Source organism: Mobula birostris, chromosome 1, assembly GCF_030028105.1.
Source record: "Mobula birostris isolate sMobBir1 chromosome 1, sMobBir1.hap1, whole genome shotgun sequence".
NCBI lineage: Eukaryota > Metazoa > Chordata > Chondrichthyes > Myliobatiformes > Myliobatidae > Mobula > Mobula birostris.
Genome location: NC_092370.1, coordinates 25,904,802 through 25,930,991, shown reverse-complemented (window position 1 = coordinate 25,930,991; position 26,190 = coordinate 25,904,802). Strand labels below are relative to the sequence as shown.

The following is a 26,190-nucleotide window of genomic DNA, read 5'->3' as shown; positions in this document are numbered from 1 at the left end:
CCTCCTCATGTCATTACAGCCATGTCTCTATTCACCAAAATGGAATAGTTCCAAGAAAATATTTCTCCTTTAAAAATAAGTTTTTTTTAAAATAAAAGTTGTAACAGCTAGGTCAAATAGATTATGGATATCTTGAAACAAGTCTATTCCTAGGCTCAGAAACACGAGCAAATCTGAAGCAAAACACATAAAATGCTGGAAGAAATCAGCAGGCCAGGCAGCATCTGTGGAAAAGGTTCCATGGATGCTGCCTCACCTGCTGAGTCCCTCCAACATTTTGGGTATTCCTATGTTATTTATACCTGTGAAAAACACCTTCTTAAATTTAAGATACGTACTCTAAGTTAAAATAATTATAGCAACATTTCACAGATCAAGCATTTGTAAATGAAGGAATTACTCCACTAGTACAGTTAAACATTGCCGAGAAACAAGGCCGTAATGGAGTCATAGAGAAGTACAGCACAGAATCAGGCCCTTCAGCCCATCTAGTTCATGCTGAAACTATTTAAACTGCCTACTCCCATCAATCTGCACTGGGACCATAGCCCTTCATACCCCTACCATTCATGTACCTATCCAAACTTCTCTTAAACATTGAATTCGAGCTGGCAGGCATCACTTGCGCTGACAGCTCATTTCACACTCTTACCACCCTCTGAATGATGAGGTTTCCCCTCATGTTCCACTTAAACTTCTCACCTTTCACACTTAACCCATGACCTCTAGTTGTAGTCCCACCCAACCTCACAGGAAAAATCCTGCTTGCATTTACCCTATCTATACTCCTCATAATTTTGTATACCTCTTATGAAATCTACTCTCAATCTTCTATGTTCCAAAGAACATAGTCCTATCCTATTTCCTTATAATTCAGATCCTCTAGACCTGGTAACATCCTTGTAAATTTTCTCTGCACTCTTTCAACCTTGTTTCCATCTTTACAGTAGGTAGGTGACCAAATCTGCACACAACACTCCAAATTAGGCCTCACCAGTGTCTTATACAACTTCAATATAACATCCCATCTTCTGTACTCAATACATTGATTTATGAAGGCTATTATGCCAAAAGCTTTCTTTACAACCCTATCTACCTGTGACTCCACTTTCAACGAATAATGGACCTGTATTCCCAGATCCTTTTGTTCTACCACTCACCTCAATGCTCTCCTGTTCACTGTGTAAGACCCACCCTGGTTGGTCTGACCAAAGTGCAAAACCTGTCAGCATTAAACTTCCCAGCTCTTAGCTTCATCCCTCCCCCTCCTGTCTTCTCCTATCATTTCCGGTCTCTCCCTCCCCCTCTCAAATCTCTTACTACCTCTTTTTTCTGTTAGTCCCGATGAAGGGTCTCAACCCGAAACGTCGACTGTACTTCTTCCTATAGATGCTGCCTGGCCTGATGCGTTCCACCAGCATTTTGTGTGTGTCGCTAGCATTAAATTCCATCTGCCATTTTCCAGCCCATTGTTCCAGCTGGTGCAGATCCCTCTGCAAGCCATGACAATCTTCCTCGCTGTCCACTACACCCCCAGTCTTGGTGTCATCCACAAATTTGCTGATCCAGTTAACCACATTATCATAGATCATTGATATAGATGACAAACAACAAAAGGACCCAGAACCGACCCCTGCAGCACTCCACTAACCCTGGGCCTCCAGTCAGAGAGGCAACCCTCAGCTACCACTCTCGAGCTTTTCCCACAAAGCCAATGTCTAATCCAGTTTACTACCTTTCCTGAATGCCGAATGACTGAGCCTTCTTGACCAGCCTCCCATGTGGGACCTTGTCAAATGCCTTACTGAAGTCCATGTAGACAATATCCACTGCCTTCCCTTCATCCACTTTCTTGGTAACATCCTCGAAGATCTCTGTAAGACTGATTAGACTCGACCTACCACACATGAAGCCATGCTGACTAACCTTAATCAGTCCGTGTCCATCCAAATACTTAATTTGCAGGTTGAGTCAGTGGTGAGAAAGGCAAACTGAACCTCAGGGTTGTATATGGTGATATCTAAGTACTTGAATAATACATTTACTTTGAAACAACATTAACAAAAAGCTATAATTCAACATTTAACCCTGCAAAGCGATATTTTTGAAGATTTTCAGCCAACTAAACCACAGTAAATTACAAGGGAAGGCAACATACAATAAAGTTTTGACTGCATACCAAATATGACTGGCTCCAAAAGCATTTTAAATGTAACAATTGGTCTTTGAAGGCTGTACCCAATAGCCCATTACGGTTCATACCCTGAAATGCAGTTACAGTTTCACAGGTACAGACCCTGACGTCCATGTGGAACTGGCAACAAAGATTTTTTTTTAAATCTCACAAGCAGCCTGTGATTAAAAAAAGAATCACAGCTGTAACTGATTCAATAGGTGATCCTGAGGAAGAAAAGAAGATTTCTAAAGAGCTTACTTCCCCCCTCGGCTACAAGATCACCAGCATTGAAAACATCTGACTGTAAGTGGGGAAAATATTTCTACAAAGCCTTAGATGGAAGCAAATGCTGCTGATTTGCAGTTTTCATGGAATGTTTTCCAGGTCACAGCTCCTCAAATACTAGTAAAAAGCAGAAAAAAACCACATAATCCCACTTGATTAGAAACAGAGCACATAGCATTCAGTCACCATTAAAAAAACCATTGAAAACGATGTTGGACAGAACTGTAGACTGCCCCAAGCAAAAGCTGCTAAAAATCCCAGACACTTTTCCAGGTGGTGTAAAAATAGGCTCCGATTTAGTCACTACAAAATTGTGGCACTGGTATACAATTTTATCCCCAGCTCACACAGGGATAGTGTGAATAACACAAATAACGACGTTTGCTCAGCATACAAGCAACCTTTGCATTAAGGACATACAGTTTACAGAAATCCGACGTTATGTAATACACCAACCCTGCCACATAACCAGCTTCATATTATGGACAAGTCATGATATGGCTGGTAATGTAGGAACACAACCTTTGCAGTGCAGGGGTCAGTTGGACAACAAACTTCTCTTTCCAATGAGCTAGAATAATTTTAATAGTCCTTGCTATGTTTTGTAACTTCAAAACATTAAACTAATTCACAGGGAAACCCAGGAGTCCGAAAATGCAGGTCCAACTTTGAGATTACTTTAAGCACCATGCACACATATCATGTGGTATTGTGATGATGTCTGCAATTTACACATATAACTGTAAAATGAATTATTTAAAGAAACCAGAATGCTTAATCATACAACATATATACAAGATTACTTAAATATTACTGAAATATTAAATACACAACAGTCCTCTGCACTTTCATGTCCATCCTTACAAAAATGCAGATTGTGGTCACACAATACTGCTGGAGTCAAAATCTATTTTTTTGAAATAAAAATAGTAAATATTGAAAATACTCAAGCCATGCAGCATCTGCAGAAAGAAAAAGTTATAATTTCAGAGTAATGATATTCACCAGCACTAGAATTAAAATTTTTGACACAGGAATAATCCCATTTATAGCAATAAGTATGCAACAGCAATAAATTTTCAAGCAGCCACACCTATAATTTAAAGTAATGTCTCTAAAGGAAATACATCCTGCAGTAACTTAATAGCATCAAGGAATAGTCCCAAATATGTGAAAGATTATAGCTGATGACAATTATTTCAAAACTGTTACTTCATATCATCTGATTTTCAGATTTTAATTCTTACTTTGCTATTTCCACAATTCAAATGACAGGTTACTTTAAGTTTCATCAAACGAGACAATTAGCAGTAATTTATGGTTTGTGTGGTTCCTTAGGTTTGTCATAGCTGGGGGATAAGCTCCCACTACTCATTAAGTGCTCCCAATAGCATAAGTCTCAAATAGCCTCTGGTAACTAAGTCCAGCTCCTGGGGTGCTTGCTGCTTGGGAAATAGCTTGCTCTCCATATTCTATTGCCCTGGCTTGCATATTTCTCCAAAAGCTGACTTGTTATAACTGACTTAATTATACACTGGGCTCTACAGAGGGTAGTCAAAACTACCCACACATCACCAGCCTACCCATCTTCAAGTACGTACGATATATACAGAAAGGTGCCGGGAAAAGGCCAGCAATATCATGAAGGATCCCACCCATCCTGCTCATGCACTGTTTGTCCCACTCCCATCAGGGAAGAGGCTACAGAGCATCCATACCAGACCGGCAGACTCAAAACCAGTTAACTTCCTCAAGCAACAAGACTGATCAACACCTCCACCCACTAACCCAACCCTCCACACCACGATATTCTCACTTCCTGTCAGAGTCCCCTGACGTACAGACATTCCCGTGCCTAGCGTCACTTTATGTAAATACAGGCAATGCATACAATCTATCTTATCGTCTATATTTATTGTGTTTTTAAAAATTTTTGTGTTATCTTAGTGGTATTTTTGCACTGCATTGGATTCCAAGTGACAATTATTTTGTTCTTCTTTGCAATTGTGTATCGGAAATGAAATTAAACACTCTTGAATTATAATCCATATTACTGGAAATCTCAAGCACCTTGACACATCAGTTTGAAGTTAACTAGGCCTCAGGCCTCATTCAGGATGTACGCTTCTGAGCTTCTGGGAAAGCAGACACCCCACCCTGCAAAAACTCATTTCAGGGAGGTGGCATCATCAATTTGCGGGAGACTTCCGGGAGAGGTGGGATGTCTGCAATAGAGTAGCTCCTTAGCAGCTGGCCAGCTAGTTTAAATAACGTTAGCTATGCTAATGAACAAATGACACCTGTTAAACTCACCTCAACATGTCTTTTACAGTCTTAACCCACCATGGGCAATAGAAAAGTCACTGTTGCAAACAGTGCAGCCAGCAACACTGTCATTATTTTGACCCCTATTAGGCAGGGGTACACCTTAGTATAGTCTGGGGTGACGTACGTTTTATATTTTTTTGGAACACTCTGCCATGGCGCGCTCTCTCTCTCTCTCTCGTGGTCGCTCGCGTGCTCTCAAGCGCTTTCGCTTGCTTTGTCTCTCGCTCGCTCACACGCTCGCTTGCCTTCGCTCTCGCTCACGCGCTGTTGCTTGCTCACGCTCTCTCTTGCTCGCTCTCAAAAAAATTGATTTCCGTGATATTGTATATAATTTGCGGGCAGCAGGGAGCCACTATTCATATGCAGGAGACTCCCAGAAGTTCCGGGAGAGGTGGGATGTCTGGGAAAGATGCATATGGGCAAAGGTTAGAATTAGGACAACGAGGCTGGCATCAGCTGGATGCCAGTGTAGAGTGGGCATATCTCAGCAGGGTCTTGCAAGTGGACAAGAAGATGAAGCTTAGGCTTTCCTGAAGAACGCAGCGGAGCAGCCTAGTCCTCCAAGCCCATCAACTAAACTAGGCCTCTGCTGAAATTAGCCTTTTTAGAAAAGAGCATACTCAGATATCCCACCTCTCCCGGAAGTTTCGGGAGTCTCCCGCATATTGATAGCAGCTCCCTGACGCCCGGAAATTATATACAATATCCCGGAAATCGATTTTTTTTGAGAGGGAGAGCAAGAGTAAGCATCCTGATTGGTCTCCCTTCGTGCTAAGTAGACCTATCAGTTTTCTCTGTGGGCAGGCTTTATAGCCGACCTCAAAAATAATGACAGTGTTGCTGGCTGCACTGTTTGCAACAGTGACTTTTCTATTGCCCATGGTGGATTAAGACTGTAAAAGACATGTTGAGGTGAGTTTAACAGGTGTCATTCGTTCATTAGCATAGCTAACGTTATTTAAACTAGCTGGCTGGCTGCTAAGGAGCTACTCTATTGATGTCCTACGTGATGAGGCCAAACTACCCGTAGACTTGCTTAAGTTGTAATAGAATAAACATAATAATATAAGTACATATTTACATATTTTAATGTCACATTTTCTGCATATACGCAACTTGGTTTACAGATTAGACAAAATCACTAAACAAAGTATTACCCTTGAAGGTCGACTGGGGGGGGGATATGGGGGCGGGGGTGCTACCTCCTTGAAATGAGTTTTTGCAGGGTGGAATGTCTGCATACTTGTGAGGCACAAAGTTATGTGCAAAAGGGAGACTCTGGAGACTTGTATGCACAGACTAAAGAAATTTGGAAATTCCAGAACTCAGATCCTTTGCATGGGTTAATAGCGCATAATGGTGACTCCTTTGCCTGCATCTTCAGAAACAATTCTTTTTCCATCTTTAATATCTCTATTTTTCCCTTTCAGGGTTCTTTTAAAAACCCTGACCTGGATTTACATGCTGACTACCGTTCTTTGCAGGAATGGGACTTGGGGTTTCACAACTGGCCGCTGTTCGGCACGCCAAGGGCTCGGCTTAAGAGCTTCACTCACCTTCGGAGGACTGAGTTTTCATGGCTCTGGTGACGGGGGGATCGGAGGTTAGCGTCTGAGCAGAAGACCAGTGTGTCGGGGGAGACGGAAGATCTAAGGCTGTGTGCCCAGAGACCCAAGATCTTTGGGCACAGAGCTCGAAAAAGCAATGCAATGGACTTTTAACATCGTAAACCAGCGAGTTGTTTGTTATGTTTCCCCTCTCTCAGTGAAACAGAGACACTTCTTTCTCCCTTATTAGGGAGGAAGAGAGAGCCTGTGGTATGTTGAATGCTGGGTGAACAACGTAGTCTTTGGGATAACTGCAAGTCTGTGTCTTTGTTGTTGCCTTGCTCACACTTGAGTGCTCGGTGGCGGGTGCTGATGCTTGTTTTTTGCTGGTGGGAGCAGAGGGGATTGTTGCTTGCTGCCACTTATGCACAGGAGGGAGGGGAGCTGGGGGGTACTTTGGGGTTCTAATATTTAATTGTCGTTCATGCTTTGGGGGCACTCCTCTGTTTTTGTGGATGGTTGTGAAGAAAAAGCATTTCAGGATGTATATTGTATACATTTCTCTGACATTAAATGTACCCTTGAAACTTTCATTAAATTTGGGATTGACAAAGAAACTTGAATTGGAGAAATACTGATTTTTCAATGGTGATACATGGATGGTTAAGGGAGGGGAAGATAAAGTGTCATGAAACAGCACATTTGTTTGGGGTTCCCAAACTGCCATGGACCAATAACACTCCCAGCTTGGGAACCTCTGAAATGGAAGTCAGTGTAGTTGACTAAATACAACAGTGGCAATGGTCACTGGAGACACATCATCTTAATTCCTGAATATCTCTATCCACATATTTCAGGGCAATATTTTAGGCCAAATCACAAAAAAAAAACACTAAACCGAGGAAGAAATAGACCACCAGGCTCCTCGAGCACGTCCCACCATTCAGAATGATCTGCGCAGGCCTCAACTCCTGTTCTGTGCCTCTTCCCATCATTTCAAACATGTATCTATCTCCACAAATCTCTCTGATGATCTGGCCGCCATCACCCTCAGGAACAGAATTCCAGACATTCAGTACCTCAAAGAAATGTCAATGCACCTCAGTTTGAAGTGAGTGACTCCTTATTTTGCAACTCAGTCCCTTTGTTTGTAATATCTTCTTCACTGCTCCATTAATAACATTCTTCTCATCAAGTAAGTCAGGTGTGAGGAAGTTCAGTTATTGTGTACCATGTTCAATCCCATTCCTATCTCTTGAGTAATTAGTCCATGCCGGCATGTAGCAAAACCCAGACCATTTTCTGGCATTAGTCAATGTTGTGACAAGTAACATTTGCACCCAAAAGTGCCAGACTTTGAACTTTTCCAATAAGTAAAAGTCCAACCACCTACCTTTGATTTTCAAAGTTAGTAATATAATTGAGCTCCTACCATCTACATTCTGGGGGCTATCAATTGCTACCAACTCAAATAAATCTGCCACATAAACATTGCAAATACAAGAGCAAGTCAGGGCCTAAGGTGATATCCTTGATATCCTAAAGCTTTTCCACCATCTACCAGGTACAAGTCAATCTCTGAAGAGTATTGATAATGGCTGGGGTCACCCGTCTTGTAAAGACACTGACCAGAAGAAGACAATGGCAAACCGTTTCAGTAGAAAAAAACACCAAGAACAATCATGGTCATGACCACAAATGTCCATATCATACAACAGGGCACATAATGATGATGGCTAGGCACCTCACGGGAATATGATGGAAAATGCACCACTCGTCTGGAGGATCACAGCTAAAACCACACTCTAACTCAAAACCAGCAAGCGCAAAGCATCCTCCTGTGCTGGTACCCCAACCGCCCTAAACCACTAACACATAGTACTATCTAATAAACACACTGCAGTTACACATTTAACTCATTTGGCGCTGCTAAAACTCATGATCTTTACTAACACGGACAGCAGATAATTGCACACACGCCCAACTTGGAATATAGTCATGATTCCTTCATTGCTGCTGGGTGTAAATTCCAGAATTCTTTCTAGGATTTGCAGAAATATTGAACATTTTTGCTAGAAGGGAACACCACTCTCTTAATAAAATTCATATTGGGTAATAAATGACTTTGAGGAGAGTTACAAAAGGACTTTGGTCATTTCTGAAATTATGTTCTCATTACTGCAGGTCATCAACTAAACATCATTATTCAGAGTGCTTCTTATCATGGTCTTTTACACATCCTATTCTTCGCCTGTACTCTTCTCTTAAAATAGTTCTGGTTGATTTATAAATACCACAATAAAAGAATTTTAAAACCTCACAATATGCATAGATATATGTGGCAAGAGACTTATTACTTCATAAAACTGTTCTCAAAGTGGCATCTGTCACCAATTCCACAACAACATCAGAAATAATTTCATGCAACACTGTAGAAGGCCCAAATAAACCTTTCTGGTTGTACAACTCTGTATATTTATCTGTGTGTCAGTTACCCCTTCCATTATACGTTAAACCTGCTTACTAAAAATAACTTGAGTTTCAGAATTAAATTTAAGGGTAGCATACCAGGAAGAGTTCAACACAATATATCTGATTTAAGGTTTCATGAACCATGCCACAAAGGAGCAGGAAATGTTACCTCTCGTTTAATATATGTTCATAATTATAAAGATCATGGAACAGGTTGCTAATGCGAACGTGAATAATCTCCTTACCTCAACTTCGCATGTATACTCAGAACCATCCAGAAGGGTAACCTTGCACAGCATGTTCTTTGGCTTTTTGACTACTTTCAGAGGAGATTTGGATAACTTGCTAGAAGAGGATTTTTGGGAGAGCTTGTCGTCCTCAGTCTGGTAGTCTTCCTGTTGTCCCACAGTAACTTTACCAGAAGCTCCGTCTGCCTCTTTCTCACATTCACCAGTCTAATCATATGATTAGGTAATTAGTCTCTTATTAGCATGATCTATCCAAAAATTCAATGTTTAGTGCAAACTATATAATGTTACTCACAAGCATCATTTAACTGCAAAAACATTTTAAAACCATATTTACTAAGATCAGTGCTTCATTTTTATGAGGAAGTATTTAATGAGAAGTCTGGGAAAGTGGTTTCTAAAGATCAAAAATAAAGAGGTAATTAAATCAAAATGGTACAGCAAAAGATACAGTTTACTGTCTCCCATTATACCTATGCCAGCTCCTCACCAGAGTAACCTAAAATTAATACTATCATCAGACCTTTCCTACCACTGCTCCCTCCTCAGTATCACACAGGCAGCATCTTCATCCATGGATTAAGTTATCTTGTTTACTTGTTTAGTTATAATTTTCAATTTGGATGACCCTCACTACTAATTTCTCAATCAGAAAAGGAACTATTTTTGTTTGATTGGAACAATCTTTAACATGTTGTTAAAACATAGCATTTTCAGAATTACTATTGTATAAGCCCTATTTCCTAATGTGATAATATTATTTACTTTCGATAGTCTCAAGGAATTTTGTGGTAGAAAGAATTTTTTTAAAAATTCGACCTATATCCCACGTAATTACCTTCTTTTAACATTAAGCTGCCATCTAGGCAGTAGACACAAAATGCTGGAGAAACTCAGCAGGTCAAGCAGCATCTATGAAGAGGAACAGAGTCGACGTTTTGGGAAGAGACACACCATCAGGATCTCGGCCCGACATTGATCTGTGATTCATCTCCATAAGATGCTGTCTGATTCTGAGTTCCTTCAGAATTTTGTGTGTGTGTGTGTTACGCTGGATTTCCAGCACCTGCAGAATCTCTTGCAGAAGAATGGGTTTTTAAACATTTGTGGGTCAGCTGATATGCACTCTCATCCAAGGAACAGACATTTCCAGCCAGTTAAGGAAGCACCCAGTTTAACTGGTGAGAAACACCGAAGCAACAAGCAGGCAGATGAGTGTGCATGAGTTCAGCCAGCATAGATTCAATGCATCAAATCACCTCCTGCAGTATTACAAATCCAAGTATACATTTTACCTGCTTCGCTTCAGCAGATATTCAGTATATTTTCTGGTGCTACAGTTTATCATGCCTTATTTTATCCTGGGGCATCTTCACTTAAAGGCTTGAATGTCACTTTTATTTAGAGGGTGACGAATGCTCAAAAAGTTGCACTAACAGTAACCTAAAGTCCTATTTGACATTGAGTTTGTTAATTCTAATATTCTCATATAACCACCATTGAACATTTGCATAGAGCAAATGCCACAAGAAAGCAGCACCCAACAAAGACACCCACCATCCAAGGCCACGCTCTTTTCTTGCTACTATAATAGGGCAAAACATACAGGAGCTTTAGGTCCCACACCATCAGGCTCAGGAACAGTTATTACCCTTCAATCATCAGGCTCCTGAACCAGTGTGGATAACTTCACTCACCTCAACACTGAACTGATTCCACAACCTGCGGACTCACTTTCAAGGACTCTACAACTCATGTTATCAGTATTATTTATTTTTTAATTGCACAACTTGTCTTTTGCATAGTTGTTTGTCAGTCTGTATGTATAGTCTTCAATAAATTACATTGTACTTTTAAAATTTTTCTGCAAATACCTGAAACAAAGTGAATCTCAAGGCAGTTTATGATAACATATAGTATGTACTTTGAGAATAAATTTACTTTGACTTTGAATGTATTCTCTAAATCCCACCTCACTTTTGCAGCATAAAGTTGCAATATCACATTAAATATCTGAACAAAAAGGGAGACCCAATACTGATCAAAAATACTAACATTTTATCTCTTCTAATTAAAGTAATTCTCATTCACCTGGCTCCATAGTATACACATATTTTTATTTACACTGTTATAATTCATATTCATTAGTAATGGGGTGTCCCGTGCAGCGTCAAAGGCACACAAAAGCCCTGCAGGCGTCACACTAACAGCTTCAGAAACGCCTGAGCACAAAATATGTAGGTGATCTCCATTTAACCAGGCATGTACATGCAACCAGATCACAAAGCAAGGTTTCCATTCTAAGCCACGTCATACATGGAGACCATAAAGAAGGTGGAAAACACTCACTTCCAACAATAAGAAATGGAAGCCAATGACCCAGTCTAAACTCCAATAGCACAAGAGCATGACATTACTCCCTGCAGCTCTCCTTCCCCAAGCCTTGGAGACACCATTTCACTCCCCTTGATCTCAGTATTGTCTGGAGTTATAGAAAAGTACAGCACAGAAACGGACCTTTTGGCCCAACTAGTTCATGCTGAAACCATTGAAACTGCTTATTCCCATCGACCTGCAGAGGGACCATAGCCCACCATACTCGTACCATCCATGTACCTATCCAAACTTCTCTTTGGATTGAAATCGAGCTCGTCCTGGCAGACTGTTTTACTAAGTAGGACACTTGCCCAAATTAAACTAAAAGTAGTACAGGTAATTCTTTGTCAGAGACTGCACAGATACTCTCTCAAATTTCAGACAATTCAGTCCACAGCTGTGGAAAGAAGTGGAGGGGGGTTTGGGTAAGTCCATGTACATTAATTGCGAACGAGTGTTTAATACTGTAATAAATCAAAATGCATCAATTAAGCTTTCCATAAAAAGCTTGAGTGGTTAGAAAACCTAGTTTTTTTTTAAAAAGATCTATTTGAGAAATTAACTCTGCAGACAACAGGGGATTAACTTTCAGTCAGTTTGTCACCAAAAGCTGCCTAGTTTTACTGCTTTGCAGCCAGGCCAAGGAAGCATTGCCCAAAAATGTAACCACTCAACTTGTGTCATTGGATCCAAAAAGGTGGGGCAAAGTCTGCATATACACCTGCAAGGTAAATGAAGGTTTTAAAAAGAGGGGCAAGGTTAGCATCTCAACAGGTATCTGAAGCTATAAAATGATCAAAATTGCTTTGGTCATTTTTTTTTGTTTTTGGTCACTGCTCAATAGTTTTTGTTTCCTATACAATATAAATTGTTTTTGGTCACTGCTCAATACAAGAGGACATGGCTTTAAGGTAAGGGGTGGGAAGTTCAAGGGGGATATTAGAGGAAGGTTTTTTACCCAGAGAGTGCTTGGTGCGTGGAATGCACTGCCTGAGTCAGTGGTGGAGGCAGATACGCTAGTGAAGTTTAAGAGACAACTAGACAGGTATACGGAGGAATTTAAGGTGGGAGGTTATATGGGAGGCAGGGTTTGAGGGTTAGCACAACATTGTGGGCCAAAAGGCCTGTACTGTGCTGTACTATTCTATGTTTTATGTTTACAATAAATTCTATTCTCTTTCATCGCCTACAAAAGAATACACCACTTTCAGCTCGGGATTTGTTCCACCCTACAACTCTTTAATAGGAAACGGAAGCCTTTTTAATGGGTGTTACCAGTTTTACCTCACCATGACATCAAATGGACAATCTGAGATTCACACGTACAGGTGCTACTTGCGAACTTCTTTAATATGGCATCAACACAAGACTTAACTCCGGCTTTGAGTTCAGCACATTTCCTGCACACACAGCAATTACAGTGGCCTCACATTCTCACAATACTAAGAGCTACTAAGCATGAAGAAGCTAAAAAGGAATAGTGTAAACCTGTAACTTGCCTTCTCTTTCTTCTCAGAGGTATTGATTCCTGCCGGCGTCCCGTCTATCCCGTCTGCTTGCTGACTCTCGGCGCTCTCCTGTTGCTCAGTTACAGTCTCTTTCTTCTCAGAAGCTTCCTTCTGCTCTTGGTCCTGCTTTGATTCAGAATCTGTTCCCGGTTCGGTTGTCATGGTTGTGAATTATTCCTAGAAAACAAATTAATGAGGTAAATCAGTTTAGACTGTTTCATACAAAGAAACAAAAAAAGACTTTTATCTGAGTATGAATAGGCACATGACACAAGGATGATAGAAAAATAGACAGCCATGTGGGAGGGAAGGGTTAGGTTGGTCTTGGAGTAGGTTAAGGGTTAGCACAACAGGGGGAGTCAAAAGGCCTGCACTATGCAATACTGTTTCATGTTCTATGAAGTTCAGTCTTGATAAGGATAGGGGGAAATCAACCAGTACTGGGACGATGCATGCCCCAAATAAAAACCTTCCACTTTTTTTTTTAAAAAATAGCAGGAGAACTATGGGTCAGGGACATCATCCTCTCTTGTTTTTCCTGTTCTCTACTCAAACATAGTTGAGGGCATGGGTGTTAAAGCTGAAAAATCGACTTTGAATACTTCCAAATGAAGTTCCAGATATGATGTCAGGGTATTTGGAAAAATGAGAAAACAATCATAAACACCATTTCCCATTAAGATACTAAAGAAAATTTGAAGCCTGGCCCAAATCTGAAGTCAAAAGAAAATGGAAGAGCATGATGCGCATTCAGAGAAGTCACTTCATGCCATCTTATATATTAATAGCAAAATATTTCTACCCAAACCCTGAATTACGTCTTTGATTACTTGTAAACTTAGCCACACAAGCATTAGCTCTGTTGATCTTCACTGAGATCCTAACTCAGCTTTAGAGATTTTGAACAACATCCTCTCCCACAGAATGCCTCAATTCCCATCAATTCTATTTCGCTATCCATTTCTATAATAAATAAATTGAACTTCCAAATTTCAGAGCAACCTCAAATTCCCCTCAACCTTCACACTGTCAAAATAGACTTTACACTCTCTTTGCCATGCCTGTGATTGCACCCTTTAGTCACTATGCCTCTACTGCTGATGCCCCAATGCTAAACACCTCTGTATTTTCACCTCAACCACAAACTCTTTCAAAGCTTACATCCATTCTCTCATTCATGCAAATGACATATTTCCCCTTTTTTGAAAATCATGCTTATCTCCAACACTCTCCCCTCTGAATTAGAAAATTCCAATTCATCTTTGTCTAGAGCAGTCAATGCTGGTACTCCACTGCATCATCAGATTCTGGACACACACACACACAAACACACACAGTGCTGAAGGAACTCCAGATGAAAGGTCCCATTGAAGGGTCTTGGCTGAAAACATCGACTGTTATATTTTGCTCTACAGATGCTGCTTGACTGACTGAGCTCCTCCAGCATTTTGTGTGTGCTACATTGCATTGTCAGAAGCGTTTTGTTCGAATGAGGCAGTAGATTCAGGTACATGCAGAAGATCGAAATAACTATTACTTCAGGGATGACTATGGACATTATCCCTGGCCTTTTGGCTAATTTTTTTCTGTCACTCAACATTACTGGAAAAAAGAGATTAGCAGGTAATTACTGCATTACTGTCATGGAGCTCACTACCCACAATTGCTTGCTGTGATTCCTATGCCTGCAAAAACAAAACTGCATTCAGTTTGTACTATCTGAAGAGTGATAAATGAGTGATTTAAAATCATACTTCTAAAAGAATTCTCCACTGGAAACTCTTTAGCTCTTTATGTAAACATTCTAGGGACACAAGTAATTTATTGAAAATTCAAATGATGCTTAAACCATACTTCCAGGTTTATTTATGATTTGTAGTGTAATACTATAAATCCTACAAATATCAGTTCCCACAGCACTAAGTTCACTTATTATAAACATGCAGCACTGAATCCAGTCTACTCATTCATCAAATAGTCTATCTGGGAAAATAAACTTTCTTAATTATATTTTAACATACATATTGCGTCAAGCTACTATGTCAATAGAGACAAGAAATGTCAAACATGCTTAAGGTTGGGGGGTGGGAGGGTAGGTGAGGAAGGGCTTATAGGCAAAGTGAGAAGTAAGTTTTTTTTAACCCTAATGCGTAGGTACCTACAATGGGTTACCAGGGATAGAAGAAGCAGCAGGCGATCTGGTGGAGTTTATTAGCTTTTTAGATAGGCACAAGAATATGAAGGTAATGGAGGGATAAGAATAATACATAGGAGGAAAAAATTTAGTATAAATTGGCACCATGGTCAGCACAACATCCAGCGCTGTATTGTTCAATGATCTATGATCTCTATTCCCATGGGCTCATCAATTATACTTCAAATTGTGATGGATATTCACTGTCTAGGGCCATGGGGCCCTTTTTTTTTGCCATCATAGCAGCTGACAATTGTAGAGATCACAGAGTTGTTTTTCCAGCAAGTTAAACTTCCAACATATATTCTTTGTTCAGCTTCTTGTCATAAAAGGGAACCAGGCTTCAGCTTAATATAAATGGCAAGCAATAATCAGCCTGAAGTTAAAAAGACAACTTTGCAAACAAGCAGCACTGTCTATACAGGATACTGGCCACAGCATGGGGCTGGTTGCAGTGTAAGTCTGTGGTTATAATGGGGTTATGTTAATTGGGCTGTATCAAACCAGACAACACTAAGTTATTTAGTTCAAGGAGGCTTGCAGACCAGATTGATATTATCACTTAGCACATCAAATAGATGATCTATTAACATTGGAAAGTTTGTATGCTCAGAAATTCTGCTTCACAGCATTAATTGTGGGCATCTGAGAACTCCATCCTAAGAAGCTTTTGGACTGTTAGTGTAGAAAGGTAACAGAAAAAAAAAGAGTCAAGTCACCCAAATGGCAAAAAAAATTGTATAAATGTTAGAAAGCTCTCAGTCTTTTGAGGATTAGTCAAAAAATATCAAGAAGAATGACAGAAAGACAAGAGACTACAGTCTATTCCTCTGTCTTTGATTTCTGTGATGGACAATTTGTTCATCTGCAAAATGTTGGTATGTCTTTTTAGCTTATAGGAATTGTCCCCACGTTTTGGAAGAATCTTTTGTTTTAGAAATCATTCATAATTTGGAAATCTTTTGAAAGATAGAAAACCTCTGAGTTTTAAATGAGTTTTAAGAATTTTGTCTAGATTTAAACATATACCACTAAAAATAGATGAAGTGTGTTTAAATGACTTTGTTAGCTGTAAGTATCTCCTCATCGATGGGGGGGCGGGGGGCAGACCCACCACTCACATAGTGGTTATTGGCAGCTAAACTCACCATGGAGGATTAACAGGGAAGTGAACTAGCCTTTGAAGGTAGCGACAGTATAAACTTCCTTTTGTGAGAGTATCTGTAGCTATCTTAAACAAAGACCTAATCTTTGTTTAATTTTAGAACTTTGAGGTCAGCAAACCCAGTAGCATCACAAAATATAAGAGCAAAAAAGCGTAGAGGTAAGTGACAAATCCAAGTCACCAAAGAAATCAACATCATTTGAAACATATGTGAAATTTCAACTTACTATTTTGTATTTTGGACAATTGTTGGACCAGATTCTGCTACTTTTAAATAAAACAAAACAAAGCATTTCAGCGCTTCGGTCTATTTTGTATTATTATTGCTAGTCAGTGAACATAATAAAGGCAAAGGACACTGCCAAGATTAAAGGCTGGAGAAAAACAGAATAAAAAATACAATGAAGATTGCTGCTTTCACAAATGAACAGTGAAGAGAAATAAATATAGAGCCGCAATGAGGATCTTAAATAAAACCCCCAAGAAATTTGTTTTGAAAATCAAATTCAATCTTCAATCTCATCAATAAATTAGTTTCCAGAGGTTGGAATTCAAATTTTTTTATAATAAAAACTGGGAAACTAGTTGTGACTAGAGATTTAAACAATATTTTTATTGGAAATGAGCAATACAACACAACCTTCAAATTTTCCCAGGGTCTACCAATCAAACTATCTAATTGAATTTGTATGCTTATGAGATTTATGATTAAAAATCAGACACCCCTCAGATAAATTCTCAAGAGATTCTACAACTATATACTTGCCATGAAATATTTATCCGTAACACAATGTCAGAATTATCAGATTTTTTTGATGTGTGATAAAATTCAATATAAAAGTTCTTCTCACTATGATGGCTTTGCTATGGGGAAAAAAAAACATCTATAGGACTCTAGTAAAATAGAGACAGCGGATGTGCACACAGCCCTCAGAAAAATCTGCCAGTTGTGTTTAAAGATATCAATATTGGGACTTTTCATAACATTTATAGAGTTGGGAAATGATGTGGTTTTCCTGTTGAGTTGACCAATCCCATTTTTACTGCAGGTGTTTGGGCATCTCTCTCAGTCTCATCCTTACCGTCAAGTCCCTGCCCTGTGCATTGCTATGTTTACCCAAGTCCACACAGATGCCTCAGCTCCGACAAATGTACAGACTTAGGCAAGACCATATATATAATGAGGGCTTGACTTTATCAATTTAAAAAAAGCAACTTAAATTGGTTTGTTATTATCACATGTACCGAGGCATTGTGAAAAACTGCTCTGCAAGCCATCCATACAGAACATCTCATCACATAAGAGGAATAGATAGAGTGGATAGCCAGCGCCTCTTCCCCAGGGCACCACTGCTCAATACAAGGGGACATGGCTGTAAAGAAAGGGGTGGGAAGTTCAAAGGGGGATATTAGAGGAAAGTTGTTTACTTAGAGAGTAGTTGGTGCGTGGAATGCACTGCCTGAGTCAGTGGTGGAGGCAGATACACTCGTGAAGTTCAAGAGACTACTAGACAGGTATATAGAGGAATTTAAGGTGGGGGGTTATATGGGAAGCAGGGTTTGAGGGTCGGCACAACAATGTGGGCCAAAGGGCCTGTACTGTGCTGTACTATTCTATGTTCTACATCAGAGCTACTCAGGTAGTACACGGGAAAGACAACAACAGAAAGCAGAATAAAGTGCTAGAGTTACAGACAGTGCAGTGCAGGAAGACATTACGGTGAAAGACATTAATGAGGCAGATCGTGAGGTCAGGAGTCCATCTTATTGTGCTAAAGAACCATTCAATTGCCTTACAATGGGGTAGAAGCTGTCCTTGAACTTGGCGGTACGTACTTTCAGACTTTTGTACCTTCTGCTCAATGGCGGGTGGTAAAAGAGAGTACGTCCAGTTTGATTGGGGTCTTTGTTTATGCTAAGTCCTTTACCAAAGGGAATGAGAAGGATAGACAGAGTCCGTGGAGGGAAGGCTGGTTTCCATTATGTGCGAAGCTGTGTCCACAACTCTCTGCAGTTTCTTGCGGTCTTTGACAGAGCAGTTGCCACACAAAGCCTGAAACTAACCTGTTGTTTATTGAGTAATAATCATTCAGGGTGGAAAAAAAAGTTTTCCACACATTTTTTTAAAAAAAACTCTCCAGTCTGGAAAATTGATTTAAAACTCAATCCGTATAATTTAAGCACAAGAATGCAAACGCTAACATGAAAAAGATTGCCAGAAGTTAAGAGCTTTGGAATGTAAAACTGACACAGCTGGAAACTTTATGAATTTAGGCTAATCAGATCCCATAAACTCACAAGGTAAGACCGTCCACAACTATTTTTTACATTGCATTTTGGCCAAAGCATTTACCATGCAGTACTCAGCTGAAAATAAATAAATATATGGAGCCTCCAATGAAAACAATAAAGAAAAAAACCTTTATGGGTCTAACTGTACTGGAACTTCCTTATTGTGCTATAGTTTCATTCATTTTCCATACTCTTCCCTCCTCTCCCGTCTGCACTCCCCAAGTGCTCATAATCCCACACTCACTAAGTCAAATTGCTGTGCCAATCCATCCTAACGAGGCACCACACTGGGGCGCATCACTCCTTGGCACCGGATAAACGAGGCCATTAAAACTGGACCAGCTCCCCTGCTGCGATCTCTCAAGCGGTTATTTACAGGCTCTGCCAAGCAACTGCCCAACAGATTAACTCTAACAGCACATTTTAAACAACACTCTGTTTCTGCTGTTTGTTTATTTATTTATTTATTGAGATGCAGCACAGAACAGTCCCTCCCAGCCCTTTTGATCCGCACTTCCCATCAACCCCCAACTAATCAAGGGACATTTGACAATGACCAATTAACCCACCAATCGGCAAGTCTTTGGGCTGTGCTCTGACAATTATTTCTCCAAGCACTCGTGCCTCAAAAGCAGCAGCTGAAACTTCCATGAGCTAGCACCACACGTGACACACTAACGCAATACATCTTTCCTCGCCGCTTTGATGCGGAGAACAGGAGTTTCTAGCAGATGGAAGTAGGGCCCTTCCGAATGGCAAGCCTGTTTCCCTTCCTCAGCTTCACTGCTCGGGGGAACTGGGCAAACTCAATATTTAACAAAAAGTGAATTGTCTGATAATGCTCCGAAGCCACGAGAATGTGCAAACTTGCTGCTCAATCATGTGTGCCTGTGCAACAATAATTCAACAGAGATGCAGCGCGTCTCTCAGTGTGACCCAAACCACGACCATCTGCAGCAGAAGACTGCCTGGCAGCTGCTTTGCTCCAAATCAAATTGGATTAGCTCTGGTGAATGCTCAGAATCCAACAGCACACTTTCAGTTCCATACTCCCGAGAGGATTCCTGCTCCCATTTCAACAAGCTGATGATTGGAACAAGAGTACTTAATGCAGGTCTCAGCGCCCTCATTACTGTCCAGACATCTGCTCCGCGGAGATAGCTACATACGGCCTTTTTGCAGAGGCATGCCTGGAATCAGCACAGATGTGTACCCTGCGTCAGAGTGCAGCCGCAGCCCATCAACCCCCCCCCCCACCCCCACCGGCGAATGGCAGAAGACCAGAGCCTGAACGCACGGCGAGACAGGCATTGAAGCATCAAACATATTGAAAGTAGCCATGGGGCTAACTTATGATGGCAAGATAAAAAGAAAAAGGCAGGCAATTCAAAGCCCCAGAGGCTCATTAGGAATGGCCAGCTTCCCTTGCCTTAAAAATGCATGCTACCATAGAAAGTAAAATCACTGGAGAGAGGAAACAGAGGCTAAAACACATCACACAATTGGTTTAATTTATTGCTTCTTTTGCAGATTCTCAGTTGGTGCTGATTGAAGGTGACAATTTTTTTTTATTATTTAAAGCATGAAATACAGTAATTGAGATGCTCCTAACACAACCCAGGAATATGCAGACAGAACAGAGTGCTACTGCTCAGTCAGTACTCCCAACATGGAATTAACGAGTTATTTTTCCAAATGCATCATTCTATAAAGGGCTTCCTGTTCTGTAGAACCCTTCCAAACATTTGAAATGGGTTCAAATGATGACATTTAGAAAGGTCTTCTGATCCAGACGGAAATCCATATAGAAATACTTGTCTTTAAAATGAAGAGTCCTGATTTTTCAATGGACATTGAATCCATGAACACTACCTCACTACTGTTTTCCATTTCTATTTTTGCACTACTTATTTAACAAATATTAGTAATTTGGTTCTTTTTCTATTATTATGTATTGCATTGTACTGCCACCACAATTTCAACAAATTTCACGACATGGTGATATTAAATCTGATTCTGAATCCACATTCAAAAGCAACAATGGTTAAGTATAAAATTCTAATGAAAACCGTACAGGTTCCAACAAAATGTGGAGCTAGCAGGTGAATTCCTCTATAAATCAAAATCTGATGTCATAATTACACGATTAATTAGCAAGTGCATCTTTTGAAAGCCACAAATTAGAACAGGGGTTCCCAACCTTTTTTGTGCCATGGACCAATACCATTAAGCAAGAGGTCCATAGAGCCTGGGATGGGAACCCCTGATTTTTTTTTACGATGATGCTTTGCAGCAGTTGCTATGGCAATATGCTCAAACATTCACCCACATGGGCAATTATTTGTTTACATCTGCAGCAACTAAAACCTTACCATTTTTGACCAGATCTTCAAGATGCACGATATTCATAATTTTGCCTTCAAGAGACCTTTTGTCTGGAAAAAAGCTTTCTTATTAAGGAGAAAATGTTCAAGTTGAAGTGTCAACTGTAGTCATTTTCATTTTAATATTTTTTCCATTAACCTGCTCTTGAAAGAGCAAAAAAAAAACACAGCATCCATTTCTCCCTCCTTTGCAAAGCTCTGTAGATTAACTATTGATGGCCCTCAATTTTGTGTGCAGAAAGGCTCCTGTAAAACCAGCAAATCTACAACTCATTAAATATTTACACATTCAGTTGTTATAATATATTATTCATGTGTATCGTGATCCCATGGTGAAGTAATTTCACTTTCATTCCAAGGAGGAGTTTATTTTTGGAATAATCTATAATCTGTCATTTTATTTTTAATATGTACAAGTGACAACAGAAGACCATAAATCGAGGAAGTTGTGTCTGGTCCCCACATCACAGTTTCTGCATGCAACCTAAATGGTAGTTTAAAATCTTGTTAAAATCAGCAGTTCTATTCATTAGCAGTACAATATCCATACCATACAAAAATAATCTTTCTGATACCAGTTTTCAGCATTTATGATATTTTTGTACCACATTTTTATACTATCAGCCAGTACTGGGAGAAAAATGCAGATGCATGCAGATTACTCAGCTACAGGAAGTCAAAAGGAGAAGTTGCTGTTCCTTTCCTTGCCATTTTTTTTTAGCACTTTTTGTTTTAAAAACGAGACCAAGGCTGGGCCGACGCTCAACCCAGCGTGCAAGGACTCAAACCCGGAACCACCGCCTCGAAGTCCAGTGTGGATGCCACTACACCACCGGCTAGCTCAAAGGAGCGGGGTTCAGAACAACTTACTGGAACAAATCAACGATTAAAGGTTGAATCAGCAACGATCTGCATTTTCCATCCGATGAAGGAATCTTCCTCAGAAACCTCATTTTGAAAAGGAAACAACTGAAGGAATAAAACACTAATTATGCAGTTAGGTTACTTTGTTCAGGTTCTAAAAGTCAAGAAACAAAATGCAGAGCAGGACACCTGCAGCGGGAACTATTCTCTTGAACTATTAGGGGTTTCTCCACATAATTTAATATCCATTTGGACAGACAGGAGGCTCCAGTTTATGAAGTGTTGTAACCTCCTTTTGTTAAAGGAGTCAGGTTTGTTATCACATCTTACATGATGTGTAAGTTGTTGCTATTTTGAATTACAAAATAAATAAGTAGTGCTGAAATAGGAATGACGAGATAAAGAGATTATTGTTGTGACGCCACTAAACCAGCCAATTTGTCCGACTCCTGTACGCCCCTGTGCTGCATGATGACATCATGAAATTTCTCCTTCTGGTAAACAAAGTCCTCTATTCCCCACGCTGACTTTCACCTCCTCTCACCTGCCGATCACTTCCCCTTGTGTCCCCTCTTCCTTCTCTTTCTCTCATGGCCCACCTTCTTCTCCCATCAGATTCCTTTTTCTCCAGCCCTTGACCTTTCCCACCCACCTGACTTCACCTATCACCTTCCAGCTAACCTCCTTCCCCTCCCACAACCTTTCTGTTCTGGCATCTTCAGCCCACCTTCTCAGTCCTGAAGAAGGGTCTCGGCCCGAAACACCAACAGTTTATTCAGTTCCATGGATGCTGCCTGGCCTGTTGAGTTCCTCCAGCATTTTGTGTGGTTGTTGCTTTGGATGTCCAGCACCTGCTGGATTTCTTGTGTTTATGACATCATAGAAAGATCCATGTTGATGGAAACAAATTCTGAATTGTGACCGCATATGTTAATTTCCTTTTATATATAAAAAAATACCCTAAACATTACCACTGTTAAAGGCAACAGAAATAGGAGGAAACTACAAGGCCACTCAGATCTGTTCTACCTTCTAATATCATGGCTGATCCATCAATTCATTCCGCACTGATGGAAAAAGGAGCACGATAGCAATCCTCTTATTTTCCCAAGTCTAATTCATTTTCTCCTTAAATGTCCAGTTCCCTGGTGTTCAGAAATCTAAAATGATTTAGAGTAGTCTACTTGAAAACAAAAGCTCCCTCATTTCAGCCCGGAATGCTTCAACCCTTATCCCTTCCGATTTGAGACTCCCTAGTCAAAGGACACACCTATTTTAAAACTATCTTGAGTACGTAATAATAATACTTGCACATAAGTGCAATTATGAAGCAAGCATGGCAGCACCTCTACTTCCTTAGAAGTTTGCAAAGATTCGACATGGCAGCTAAATATTCACAAACTTCCATCGATGTGAAGTGGAGAGTATATTGTAGGAAGAGGTGCAGTCGACGTTTCAGGCTGAGACCCTTCGTCAGGACTCGTCCTGACTTCGTCCTGACGAAGGGTCTCGGCCTGAAACGTCGACTACACCTCTTCCTACAGATGCTGCCTGGCCTGCTGCGTTCACCAGCAACTTTGATGTGTGTTGCTTGAATTTCCAGCATCTGCAGTATTCCTGTTGTTTGTGGAGAGTATATTGACTGGTTACATCACAGACTGGTGTGGAAGCACCAATGCCCACGAACTGAAAATCCTACAAATCTAGTGGATATGGCCCAGGCAATCATGGGTCTACTCTGAGCACTGTCACAGGAAAACAGCATCCATCATCCAGGACTCCCACCATCCAGGCCATGCTCTCTTCTCACTGCTGCCATCAGGAAGAAAGTACAGGGACACAAGTCCCACTCCGCCAGGTTCAGGAACAGTTATTGCCCCTCAACCAGCAGGCTCTCGAAACTGTGGGGATAACCTCATTCAACTTCACTCACCACATCACTGAACTATTCCCAGAACCTATGAACTCACTTTTAAGGGCTCTTCAGCTCATGTTCTTATATTTATTGCTCATTTGTTTATTCTTTTCTTTGTATTTGCACAGTTTATTGTCTTTTGCACGTTGGTTGTTTGCTGGTTGGGTGCGGTCTTTCATTGATTCCAGCAGCTTATCAGATTTACTGAGTGTGCCCACAAGGGAAATTTATGGTGACATTCATATACTTTGATAATAAAATTATTTTGAACTTTGAACACTAAGTCAGGATGTTCTAAGCAGATTTCTGTTGATTCTTTACCATATACTAAGGACATTGTACTGGATCTTTATAAAGTAGCCTTTCCAAATGCAGGCAAACTCTCTTCAGAAGTATGAAAAATCTGGTGTTTCATTCCTCTATGCAGTTCCGGTGTACATAAAACATTGGAAATCCAATAATAGTGATTCATCACACTGTCAAAACAAACCAGCAATTAAATCATAGTATGCAAAAATGCAAACACTGTAAAGAGACTAGATACTTTAGGGCCACCACCTTAAAACATCTAATTATCTATCAAGTATATGTACAAGCCAGTTCATTTGCACCTCAACATGTCATTGCCAAATAAAGGGTCATATTTATCAATGCCAGCAGCCGTCAACAACCATAAAAAAAACCACTGGGTTTGCTCTGCCATTCAATCGTGGGTTGATCTAATTCTTCCAGTCATCCCCACTCCCCTGCTTTCACCCCATACCCTTTGATGCCCTGGCTAATCAAGAACCTATCTATCTGTGCTTTAAATGTGTTAAGTAATGGATCATTCAGGTCCACAAGCACTGTCTTATCCATTAGTTTCCTCCTCCTCATCCCACTGGGGTAAGCAACTACAACACCAAAGATCACCAATTGTTGTTCTATTTTGCCGCTGTCTATCAGGAATTTATACGTTCTTCTGCGACTGTGTGGGTTTTCTCTAAGTGCTCCGGTCTCCTCCCACATTCCGAAGATGTACAGTTCGGGTAAGTGAGTTGTGGGCATGTTATAATGACGCCGGAAGCATGGCGACACATTATGGGCTGCCTAGCAACTACCCCTGGATTGGACTGAGTTGGTTGCTGACGCAAACAATACATTTCACTGTACGTTTTGATGTTTCAATGTACACATGAGCCATCCAGCAGGTGGTACTGGAGCCTTAGGTCCCACACCACCAGGTTCAGGAACAGTTATAACCTTACAGCTATCAGGCTCCTGAACCAACACGGATAACTTCACTCTCCTCAAATCTGAACTGATTCCACAACCTCGTGTGCCCTCTCATGTTAGCCAGTTTTAAGGTGCTTGGAAGTAGGTACAGAGGCGATGTCAGGGGTACGTGTTTTTTTTTAACGCGCTGGCTGCTGGCGACAGTGGCGGAGGTGGATACAATAGGGTCTTTTAAGAAACGATAGGTACATGGAGCTTAGAAAAATATAGGGCTATGGGTAACCCTAGATAACTTCTACAGTAAGTACATGTTTGGCAAAGCATTGTGGGCCAAGGGCCCAGTATTGTGCTGTAGGTTTTCTATGTTTCCATGTAACCTGCACACTCACTTTTAAGACAACTCATATTCTCAAAATTATTTATTTATTTGCACAATTTGTCTTTTTTTGCGCATTGGTTGTTTACCAGAATTCATGAGTAGATTTTGTCACAAATTCTATTTCTTTATTTTCCTGTAAATGTCCAGAAGAATATGAATTTCAAGGTTGTATATGGAAATATCTTCATACCTTGATAACAAAGTTTACTCTGACAGATAAAGCTGATCCTTAACTTCACATTGGACACATCAGATTGCTACATAGGAGGGAGGGTAAGATAGTGGAGCAATATTTTACTATATTCATTTTGCACCTACCTAATGGGTAGGACAAGCAAGACATCAGGAAGCTTACTCCTTTAACCAATGCTGTTGCATCAGCTATCAATATGTGCTGTAAGGAAGGAGGGTGCCCACCTGATGACCCCGATGACATACCTACCCTCCCTCCTTGTCACCACTCCAAACCCACTGCCAACATCGACCATAGGGATTGAAACATCAAGTCCTAGTAGCTCTACTGTCGGTAGTTCGTCAACCAGCTAAATTTAACAACAGTAATGAGGTGAACAAAATTGATCTTCTTCCAACAATAGTATGCAATTAAGATGAATATGTAGGTAGAGAAAATAGATAAACAAATTTTCTTCACTTTGGCATGGCAACCGATGCACAATTTCCACACAGACAAATAATTGTCATAGTGTCAGTATTACAGAAGGAAACAAACTAATGAAAGTTTTCAGAATCCAGCTACAACAAAACATACCAGCCAGGCACATGGTTGACTTCAAAAAGGAAATACAAAGCCTGAGAGAATCTCATAAGGTTTCATGACTTCA

General features: G+C 40.4%; 1 protein-coding gene across 6 annotated transcripts in view; it reads right to left on the bottom strand.

The window, feature by feature from the left end:
* LOC140195118 (band 4.1-like protein 3) overlaps window positions 1–26,190 on the bottom strand; it is a 194,225-nt gene that overhangs the window by 130,539 nt on the left and 37,496 nt on the right. For all 6 annotated transcript variants that reach the window (XM_072252946.1, XM_072252897.1, XM_072252907.1 and 3 more), the window contains exons 2-3: window positions 12,932–13,117; window positions 9,054–9,263 (exon numbers count right to left, since the gene is read on the bottom strand). In XM_072252946.1, the coding sequence (XP_072109047.1) occupies window positions 9,054–9,263; window positions 12,932–13,102 (381 nt within the window). In that variant the 5' untranslated portion in view covers window positions 13,103–13,117. The remainder of the gene's footprint in view (window positions 1–9,053; window positions 9,264–12,931; window positions 13,118–26,190) is intronic.